This window comes from Hippichthys cyanospilos, chromosome 19 (assembly GCF_059441005.1).
Source record: "Hippichthys cyanospilos isolate Australia breed blue-spotted pipefish chromosome 19, RoL_Hcya_1.0, whole genome shotgun sequence".
In the NCBI taxonomy this organism is placed as follows: Eukaryota; Metazoa; Chordata; class Actinopteri; order Syngnathiformes; family Syngnathidae; genus Hippichthys; species Hippichthys cyanospilos.
The window spans coordinates 13,028,985-13,040,258 of record NC_142387.1 but is presented as its reverse complement, the minus strand read 5'-3'; the positions used below and the strand labels follow the sequence as shown (position 1 = coordinate 13,040,258).

General features: G+C 42.5%; 1 protein-coding gene and 1 long non-coding RNA gene across 2 annotated transcripts; both read right to left on the bottom strand.

Annotated features, from left to right (window-relative positions):
• Positions 1-4,334: 4,334 nt before the first annotated feature.
• bhlhe22 (basic helix-loop-helix family, member e22) lies at positions 4,335-5,896 on the bottom strand. The gene has a single exon (XM_088402019.1). The coding sequence runs from the start codon at positions 5,684-5,686 to the stop codon at positions 4,841-4,843; it is 846 nt and encodes a 281-aa protein (XP_088258145.1). The 5' UTR covers positions 5,687-5,896; the 3' UTR covers positions 4,335-4,840.
• Positions 5,897-9,539: 3,643 nt separating this feature from the next.
• On the bottom strand, positions 9,540-11,058 carry LOC148407994 (uncharacterized). Its single transcript, XR_015863632.1, has 2 exons — positions 10,913-11,058; positions 9,540-9,905 (listed from the first exon to the last, which is right to left on the bottom strand). It is a non-coding gene; the product is annotated as an uncharacterized LOC148407994 (long non-coding RNA).
• Between the last annotated feature and the right edge of the window lie 216 nt (positions 11,059-11,274).

Here is an 11,274-nt window from a genome sequence, read left to right as displayed (position 1 = left end):
AAAAAACGAAAAAAAACGAAAGTGTGAACAAAACAAGCTAACAGGTTCTAAATTCCATTAGCCTAATGCTAACACACAAAGCAAAAGTCCCTCAGAGTGCTAATAAAACTAGCATTAATCTTGCCTTGCTTTAAATATTTATTAAACTGATATTTGAATATCAAGAGTGCAGCATCACACGTAGACAGACAATTATCATCCTCAAAAAAAATCCATTCATCATCCGAAAGTGTCAACAAAACAAGCTAATGCTAAGATAAGGACAAATATCGTTCTCAAAAAAATCCATTCATCATCCGAAAGTATCAACAAAACAAGCTAACAGGTTCTAAATTTCATTAGCCTAATGCTAACACACAAAGCAAAAACCCATCAGAGAGCTAATAAAACCAGCATCAATCTTGCCTTGCTTTAAATATTTATTAAACTGATATTTGAATATCAAGAGTGCAGCATCACATGTAGACAGACAATTATCGTCCTCAAAAAAAATCCATTCATCATCCGAAAGTGTCAACAAAACAAGCTAACAGGTTCCAAATTTCCGTTTTTCCAACTCACACTCCGATGCTAATGCTAATGCTGCGTGTATACGTGGCAAAATCTTTGTTTCAAATCCGTTTTTTTTCATTCATTTTTCATTCATTCATTTTTCTTCTTCTATTTCAAAAACCAAACGCCCGTCCGTCATATTTTTGTTTTGCTTCCCCGACGTGTTGTTTTGACCTCCCGACCGCCATGCCGCGTTTTAATCCGGCCAGAATAAAAGCGCATCCGATTTCGCCACAAAGAGTAAACAAGGATTAGGGGATTATGCCGATTTTAATCCCGCAAACTGCGGCCGCAGATGGAATATACCGAAATGTTACCCAACAATCCCATTTCCCACGGAGCGGATAATCACGCCTTATTTATCCTACCCCCCCCCCGCAATGCGATAAACAGCATATGTTTACCTGACCTCACATTTTAATAAATAAATTGCTCAACGTAAATATAATTCTGTTGTTCTAGTAGGCTTTTGCTGACATTTTAAACATAATTATTGAATTTATTAATTATTGTAAAAAGACAGATTTCCCCCATACTGGAATGGTTGGACCCAATTTGTCATGTGCCGCCTCTCGTCACCTGTCGTGGTAATGATTTATTTTTTGAACACATCTCCACTATCGTCCCAAAAGTTGAATATTTTTCCGCGGGGAAATTTTTATTTGCAATTGTTTCTTTTTGAGAACAGGTCTGACACTTTGTTGATTGTTTTTGTTGTTGTAAATATTTATTAATAATTAATTTAATGATTTATTTTTGTGAAAAGATCTCTACTGTAACCCCAAAAGAGGATGCTATACGTCTAATATTTTTCTCTGAGCAAATATTTATTCACGATAATTTCTTTTGAGAACAGGTCTGACACTTTATATTAATTATTTTTTGTGGAAAAATAATGTCTTTTTGCTTACAGATTTCCCCTCTGAGCCAAAAGAGGACACTTTAGGTCGATTATTTTTTTAGTGTACTAATACAAATGAAGTTTTAAAGGGTTTGAAGTTTAATAAATCAGACAATGATGGCTTGGTTTAAGTTCTTTTATTTGTTTGTTTTTTAAACCCAATCATGCTTTGCACTGGTTAAGGGGTACGTGGCTGAAAAGATATGTTGCAGGGGGTACATCACTGAAAAAACCCTAACCCTAACCACTGTACTAGAACATTAAAACCAAAAGTGTGGCTCTCATTCACAATCATTGTTATGAAGAGAAATGTCGAGACTAATTTAGTTGTTCAACGTTATTTTTTTCTGCATGTTTAGGAAAGTCTTATAATATACAACAAATTTCAGAACTTTCACAAGGTAAAGGTTCCTGTAGCTACGCTCTCCTCGTGAGTAAACCGCCCTTGTCTTCTTTCTGTTTGTTGGTTATTTAATGTTCTAGGTTGCTTGAACCTAAACATTTTTAGTAAACGCCGTGGGCCGCTTAAAAATGGACTCTGGTCTACAAATGGTTTGAGAGTCGGAGACATTTTGAATAATGGCAGGACAGTTGTGTGCTAATCTAATTTAGTTTAGGCTTGAACGTCAGCTACAACGGCATTTATGAGAGGGTGTGCGCACTTTTGCAAAATGACCCTCTCAAATCAAAGCTTTTGAAAATGATGAATCCTGATTTTATTTCACGCCAAAAAATCCAATTGCACATTTATACTGTGTTGACGAGTCTTTTCGCTGCCCGAGACCCGATTTCGGGTCCTACTGGCGACAAATAGAAAACACGGTCATGCCATAACATCATCTTCGAAATATGAACACACGATAAAGAGACATATATTGAATACAAGCAAAGTGTACATGCTTGACTTGTGTACTTTTTACGAGGTAACACAATGCGCGGCTATCATTTTGGTGTCATCCGGTGAAATACCGACCGGCGCTGCTGATTTGGTGCCGCAGCCATGCCGACACATATATCTGCTCACCGTATATCTTTGGAATGCTTTTTCCCCGCTGCCACGCGGCCGGGATGTCCCTCATTGCTGATAGGATGTTTCAATTCCACGCGCTTATGTATATTTGGACTTTATCATCTTTTATGATATAGACCAATAGGATGTGGTAAATTGGACATTTTATGGTGGGTTTCAACTAAATAAATCTTTTCCACTGGGTTTCCGGTAGTTTTGCCACGTTTTGGTGTCAGGCATTATTCAAGATGGCGTCATGCTTCCAAAAAGGAACCAAAATGATTGGGATATGTTTAGAATTAGAGAATAGTATCAATAAAATGTGGGACAGTACTTTTGCGCTTTTTGTTATGCCCGATTTGGCCACCAGGGGCAGTGTAACACAGTTTTACTGGTCATGATTCAAATAGGTTTTGAGTGTCTGACCTGACTTAAAAAGTTTAAGAAAATTTTACCTGTGAACAATAATTTAATGTTTTTTTTGCACAGAATAAAGAATATACACCTGTGAGTAGTATAAAAATATAAACTTAGCTTTATGAGATGTGTTACATGAAATGTACAATAATTAATATTCATCCAGTGATAAGCTATTGTGATTTTCTAGGAATGTTGAAATGATCGTTTACTTAATTTTTTAGATTGATTTTTTTCTACTTTGTTGAATTAATCGTTGTGATAAATCATCAAAATGTGAATAATCACTCATTATTTATATGAATATAATCAAAGGTAATGTGAGCATTTCTTTGCAATATTAAGTGGCTCTCAGGAGGAAGTCCGATTTCTAGTATTTATTTTTAAAAATATATTTTAAAAAATAGAAGAATTCCACAAGTTTTTGTACGAGTCAATTTGACCTGCAATACGACAAATATATTTTTTTTCTTCATTCTTTTTGCACGTATCTTTTTTTCTTTGTAATTTTACAAATATACTCAAGTTTTTTGTCACGTTGTGATCAATCATGGAAAATTTTTGTTTCTACATTATTCACAATCATTTTTTTTACTTGTCTCAAGCCCATTTGTTGCATATTCGTTCATTACGTTTCAATATATACTACTTATGTATATCATATTTCTAATATTACACATATTAGTGCTTACTTAAAAGCTTTTATCAGTAAAACATTTCTTTTCGTTTTCTTTGACTTATTAAGCACAGCTTTTGATTTTTTTTCGCCATTGAAGTGAAACATTAATTTTTAAACTGAGCATAAAATGTTGCGTTTTAGTAACAAAACCTCTGCCTTGCTTTAAAAAAAAAAACGCTTTTGCCCAAGAATTTCCTCTTGATAAGGAGCAATCTTAAAATGAAAAGACACACACATTCGCACTTTCGAAAGGAGCAACACACACAAATTCGCACATTTACACATATGGCTCCGTCTCTCCCCTTGGGAATCATCTCCTCCGGACTAATATGAATATTTTTATGGATTAAATGTTTCTGTTGTTTTAAAATGGATTCTGAAACGCTAGGATAAAATTGTGCGTAATTTATATGAAAAGAAAAATCTTGTTTATCCAAAGTGTTGTGACGGAATGAAGTGGGACACGGCGATGGGCCCTTTTGTCGAAAGTGCTCGTCAGAAATACAACAACACAAAAAGAATTCGTTGTATTGTCATGAGTAGATTCGCACTTGACGAAAATATGCAAATGCCTCTGTCCGTGGTGCTGAAATTGCTTTTCTGAAAGTAACCGAAATCTTTTGTAGAAGCACTCTCGTACGTAAGAGTTTTAGACGTTCTTTTTCTTTTTGTCTATTTCGCTAACAAATTGCCACACTTTTGTTTTAAAAACACAACAAATTCAACCTCGTATGAGTTACTTTATGAAGACAAGGAACGAACATTTCGATCACGTCTGTTGTTCAAAATATTTTAATAAAGCTTTTTCCCAACACTCAAATACATACAAACGGGCCTTCTTCTCGTAGAATAACTCGAGTATATACACAGCTTGACCTGACAACCATCTGATCAAATAAAATACATCAAAAGAAAAACAAATCGAATGTGCAATAGACAATTTGAAAAAAAAAAAAAGAATAAATTACATCCCGAATAAAGACACATGGAATTGTTCTCGGTGTTCCTGCAAAAACAAAAATCTGACATTCCGCGAAGAGAGAACGAAATGAAAAAAAGGGGACGGGGGAGCAGCAGATCCCCCTCAAAAGCGGGGTAAAAAGTTGTCAGGTCCCCTCCAAAAAAAAAAAAAACCCAAAATCTCCACGTCGAAAAGTCCACCGCAGTCATTCACACCAGCACTTAAAGGACGACTTTATGTACACGATCAAGTATCGAGTGTAAATATTAGAAAAGTGTCGTTCGGGAGTCTCTAACCTCCGGCGGTTGTCTTCCGCTGGGGTTAAGGCTTGTCAGTGCACTGTTTGCACAAGCCCGACGCGGCCGTGCTGAAAAGCCCGCACTTGTCCGGGCACGAGGACGCGGCGGCCACGCCGGCGGCGCTGGAGGGGAAAGCGGGGTAGCTCGGCGGCGGCGGGGGCGGCGGCCCCGGTTCGTAGGCGCCCATGCCGGGCGGCGGCGCGGCCAGCGCCGTGGTGCCCGGGATGGCCGCGGCCGAGATGGCCTGGCCCTGGTTGAGGTACGCCACCAGCCGGCGCATCTCCTCCAGGGCTTGCGCCTGCATGAGGATGTAGTTCTTGGCCAGCAGCAGCGTGGCGATTTTGGAGAGTTTGCGCACGGACGGGCTGTGCGCGTACGGGATGACGCCTCGGAGTTCGTCCAGCGCGTCGTTCAGGTCGTGCATGCGCCGCCGCTCCCGGGCGTTGATGTTGAGCCGCAGCATCTTCTGCTCCTTGCTCTTCTTCCCGCCGCCCTCCGCTTTGCCCTTGCGCTCGGCCAGCAGCATCACGTCGCTGCACGAGCGCCCGTCGCTGTCGTCGTCCGGGCTCTGCTCGCCCCCGCTGCTCTCCGCGCCCGCCGCCGACGCCGAGCCCTTCTCGCCGTACTTGACGCACAGGGAGCCGGTGGGCAGCCCCAGAGCCGCCGCGCGCACCCCGGCCAGTCCTCCGGCCTGGATGGGGTCCGCGTCGCCGCGCTCGAAGCAGCCCATGCCCGGGGACGACTGGCGCTCGCGGGACGGGAGGTCCGCCCCCCCGCCGCCGCGGTACGGGTCGTGCATCTTCTTGCCGGACACAGCGCTCAGAGTTTTGTGGAAGATGTCGCCGCTCAAGTTGATCCTCCGGTCCATGGCGCGCCTCGCTGGGAGGAGGGCGAGGAGGAGGAGGAGGAGGAGGAGGAGGCGGAGGAGGAGGAGGCGGGGGGGGCAACTCTTGACGACGCGTCTCGCCCTGCCGTTGCCCTCTGCGAGTTTGACGCCGCTGTCACGCTTGTCAGGCGAGATGCCGAGGAAGAGGAGGAGACTCCCTCGCTCTCTCGCCTTCTCTGTCGTCCTCGGCCTCTCTCGCTTTCCTTTTGGCCCTATTATCCGGGGGCGGGTTATTAAAAGGGATTCGCCCATTGGGACCCCCCGCCGACAAAGTCATCTGAACGTTTTAATTAACGCCGTTTACGCCGTGGCAAACCGCTTTCCGGACCTGCGGCTTCCGCTTGGGGGTGATACAAATGACGACGTTCAGTTTCTTTTTATTCGTTCCTCCGTTTACTTACACGGCTTGGAGTTTATTGTGCGCGTCCCATTGCGTTTGTGGACTTTTCTATTGTCTTTTTGTTGCGCTTCCCGGGATTCCCACGACGAACTTGCGCCTTGACATAGCCGTGCTTATTCCGCCATCTTGTGGACATTAACCTTTCCTACAACTCAACTGCTATTGCGATATTTAAGGGTGTATGGATGACGTTAGCTAGCTGAAGATAAAGCAAGTTAGCTAAATATAACTACTCAGATAGATAGATAGATAGATAGATAGATAGATAGATAGATACGACTTAAAAAGATTGAGCAAGCTAGATAGCTAAATAGAGCTTCCCCAATAGAGCTAAAAGATTGAGCAAGCTAGCTAGCTAATCAGAGCTTTCCCAATAGAGCTAGCAACAGCTAGCAAGCAAGACAGAGCCACACAAAACTAAATAGTGGAACCATCGATCAATTGCGTATTGAAATCTATGATTTCGCAACGCTCCTGAAGGCAACGTTTGACCGTGTGCGATGAAAAGATTACACCCCAATATGAATCAATTGAAAACTATAGCGCGTGACTTAAATCATGTAGAACTCGGTTGACAAGGAACAAAGTATTTTGGAGAGAAGAAACAAAAACAAAGTGCACAGGCGTCCACTTGCTCTTAAAACCGGGAAATGTCACTTTAGAGTTAACCAATCACATTGGGGCATGTTAAAAAGGCAGTTTGCTTTTTATACACATAATTAACTCCAGTAAATTTCAGCAGTTCAAGTAATCTTTTTTTTCCTCCATTTTCATCCACTGTGTCAGTATCTAGTATGTGCGAAATAAGGGGGCGCGTTGAATGGGGAATTCGCGCCCTCTTGTGGAAAGATAGGGTACTTGAAGCGTGCAGTTAAGTGTACAGTTTTACGATGTCCTTGAAACAGATTCATTTTGCGTGTGCGCGTGCACGGGCCAGCGCTTTCAGGCTACAAGGAAGTGAAGCCTGGCGTGAGGTCACATTGAGTACGTTTGTGTCATGTCAAGCTAATGTATATTCATGTTCGCTGGGTGTCCAGCCGCCGTGCCGTCCTCATTACCAAAGTGCTGACAGACTTAGGCCGTAATGGCCGCCGAGCCACGCCGCGCCCCGGCCCCATCTTGTCTCATTAGGCCGAGCCGATTGGCCATGAAGGTGTTCCCGAGACTTCCTCTGCTCGCTCGCTCGTCAAGTCGTAACTCCTCTGTCCCTTGCAGGACAAATTTGGACACCGTGGGCTTTTTTTCGCCATGTAAAAATAGGATTTTGTTCTAGCGCAGCCTATAGCCTCCTGAGACACAACCTGTTCATTTGTGTCCAATGGAGTGGACATGGGTTTATGATCTACAGCTTTTGACTCATTGCAGCAATCCGACGAAGTCTTAGTGTCCTCAATAGAGGACATCCTGGCCTCCCTTTGCTGAGACACGCGAGAGTGGACACAAATTAATAGGCTTGGTCTCAAGGGGATGGAAATGTCTTTTTTGAAAAGGAAAAACACTAGAATGGAGGTTAGCTTAGCATTAGCAAGGTTAGCATGCAATCGTAGTGGCTTTTTCTAAATTAAAATTCATTAAGGTGTCTGATTTTTGACGAGATTTTGGAATTGTATCTGAGTGTGCCACTTGCTTAGATGCTTAGTAACTTTTTGATGGGCGTTCAACCGAAAAATTTGACTATGTACCTCAAGTTTCACGTTACTTTGAATCATAACAAAATTGACATTCGCCAAGCTGCAAGTCTTCCTTTTGGCCACACGGCGTCGCCAACGTCACATTTTACATTGGAGTATTTGTGACTAAACGTCGTCTTGTTCTCGTGGTCCAACTTCCGCGTGATTTATTTATTTATTTATTTTACCATAACGTTTCCGGACCTTTTAAAATGTAATGAACACAAATAACCACAGGGTGACGCTGTTATTCCACTTGAAGTCCCATGATGGAAACTCGAGCAGATTCCGGTGCGCTGCTTAGGTATTTTTTGCACTTGGCAAAATGCGAACGTCGTTTGTGACGTCATCGTGACGCAGCAACCTTAAAATGTGTTGAGTTGGTTACTTGCAGCGCTTCTTTTATTGGACGTCGTCTCCTCCCTCTTAAGTTGTTTGGGTTTTAATTGGAGTGTAATTGTTTTTCTTTCTGGCGCAGTTTTCTGTAGTCTGTTGATTGCTTTACTTAATTGAAAGAAATAAACAGGAAATGAGTTGAGGGAGGACGTGATTGGATTGTCCCCTCCTCCCGCATTCATTCTATTAATGAAGGAGGAGCAGTATTTTTTTTTTTTTTTCCAAAGGCGGTCAACATTTTTTTAATGACTGATCTCGTGGATAAATGTGATGCAAGGTCAACTGTTATGTATTTTTTTTCTTTTAATATTACGTGTCAGGTCGCATCAAATGCTCTGGCGGGACCGAAATAAAGCCCACGAACCATAGTTTGCCTTTCTCATGTTTAGAGGCAAAAATATACAAAATGTTATGTATTTTTGTCTGTATTTATTGATTGATTTTTTTATATGTGCAATCCTTGTATCAGGGCCACAAAAATACTGCAATAATTTTTTAACAAGAAATTCACATTTTTTCCCAAGATTTATGATGTTATATCTCGTGAAATGAATGAATGCAAAAGTCAGAATTTTATGAAAGAGAAAAATCTTTTATTTATAATATTTTTTGGAACACAATACTGAAATTATTTTCTTGAAAAACTTTAATCTTGCTAGTATACTAAATGAAAAGTGAGTAAATTGAAAATGTAAGCATTGTTTTCTTTTTATAACGAGAGGAAATATGTTTCCAAAAATGTAATTTTACGCAAGTAAAGTCCAATAGTTATTTTTCACTCATTTAAAAATGTAACATAAAATTTTATTGTTCGAGGAAAAGCAAACACAAAGGTCAAAATTATTTTTGAAGTTTTGCCTTTTTTGTCGAATCTTGGAACATTCTGACTTAATTTCAGAGGTTTTACGCTTTCTAAATAAAAAAATTGGCAAAGTGAAGACGACTTGAATGCTGCAATATCTCGCTTCGCCACAGGAGGGCGCAAGTAAACTAAATCACGCCAGACGCTTTTATTCCACAACACAATATGTTGTGTTTTATTGAAAAAAAACATTAACAATTGAATTACTCGATCACACCCGGATTTAATTCCACATTCCACAGTGTTTGTGTCACAAATCGCAAATTTAAAGTGCAATTAAAAGACTTTTCAAAGCGATGCCGCACGTATACTCCGCGTGTTAAATTATTGTAATCCGTGAAAAATAAGCAAAGTGGATTTTTTTTTTTCGCGGTTCGCGGAACGCTGAGCTGCTAAGTAGCAGAGAGTGTCGGCATTTGTGCTGAGTGAAACAAAAGGCTCTGATTTCAGCACCACACACTGGACAGCTCTCCTAACACACACACACACACACACTCAGGGAGAAAATCAGCTTTTTCAACATATTTATTTGATTTGGGGGGAAAAAACACAAGACATGTGGAAATTCCGATAGACGACGAGAAGGATCATCTCTTGGCATTCACCGCGTGCCTTAATTGTAAGACATTAAATCAAGGTCCGCTGTGAACACGGAGAGACGCAACCCGCAGGACCGGATGTGTGTGTGTGCGTGCGTGTGTGTGTGAGAGAGAGAGAGATCCTTCTTGCTGCATTCCATTCGACAACCACTTCCAATCCCAAAAAATGTCAAAAATCTTCCCGCTTGCGTCCTCGAGTTCTGCTTTATTTTGGAAGAAAATGAAAAAAAAGATCCTCGCAAAAGTGTTAAAGTCCAACCTCTCCTTGTTGCACCTAGAGAGAAAAAAAAAGGAAGAAAATGAACACAAACGAAAGAAAGTCCGGTATAGTCCACAAGCGAACCGAGAGGAACTTCTTCTTTTTTTTTTTTTTGTTCCTTTCTGACTTTGCAGATTAATGATCACTCTCCGGCCAAACAAACGAGGCATCTGCCTTCAGCGCAAGAGAGGATTGGGATGATGGAAGGAGGGAGGAGGGAGAGAAGGAAGGGCTGGAATGGGGGGGTGAATCATGACGTCACTAGGCAAACAGATGTTCCTCTATATTACCCAGCATCCACCAGCTATCACCCCTGTGTCCTTGAAACTCAAAAATGACGAAGAGGATGGACGTTTTTTTTTTTTTTGCATGTGTGTGCGCGGGCATGTAAATGTGCGTGTGTGTGTGTTTTCACCCCCCCTTCCCAAAAAAATGCCCGTGCGCCTGTTACGCAACATTGCTCTATTCCACCAGGAAAAAAAAAAGCACAAGCACGCACTAATACTTCACACCTCTCTCCTGCGCATGCGCAGGATTGCTGCATATTTTCCCCCCCTCACAAAATGAAAACTTAAAACGCCATAAACGCAATTGCATTACATACTGAGAGTCATATCTCGTAATTAGCAAACGCAATGGTAGTTATGGTGATGCGCGTGCGTGCGCGTGCGCAGAGAAAGGGGGGTGCACAAACAAAGGGCAACGCCATTTTAAGACGTCCACTTGAGAGCCGGGGGAGGCTTGTGCAAGTGGGAAAAAAAAAGGAGGGGGGGTAGTGCATCACCTCCCCATCGTAGCCGCTATCTCTTCACCTCCGCCCGGCTACCTTCTCCGATCCCCTCCCGGAACTCCATCGCCTCTAACCTCCCCATTTTCATCGCCGGTTTTATGATTTATTTATTTGTAATCGTTATGTGCAATCGCAGCGCAATAACAATGGCAAGTGCAGCGCATGCACATGCGCACACGGCGGCCATGCCGGCGAAAATAGCGGCAATCGGACGGAGGATGCGGATACTCACCCGAGCCGCGTCCGATCGCAGACGCCCGACTCAAAAGATGTATTCCCCGCGCTTGTGTGTGCTGGAGAGGCGGCGAGCAGTGGTGCAAAGCATGGCTGCTGCCTCAAAGAGGGCAGGTCGTCGTGTGCATCACAATGAGTGCCAGCCCCCCCCCCCCCTTTCCCCCCACGCCCCCCCCCCCCCCTCTCTCTCTTCCCTCACACAATGCACACGTTTTAAAAGATGTCTTCTATTTTTTATACATGCTTTGAGTGCAATGTAGTAATTATGAATGATGCAGTCGCCGCTTGCAATTAATCATCTTTATAAGCTTGCAGGGGTCCATTAGTGGGCGGTGCCGTATGCAAATGAGCGCACGCGAA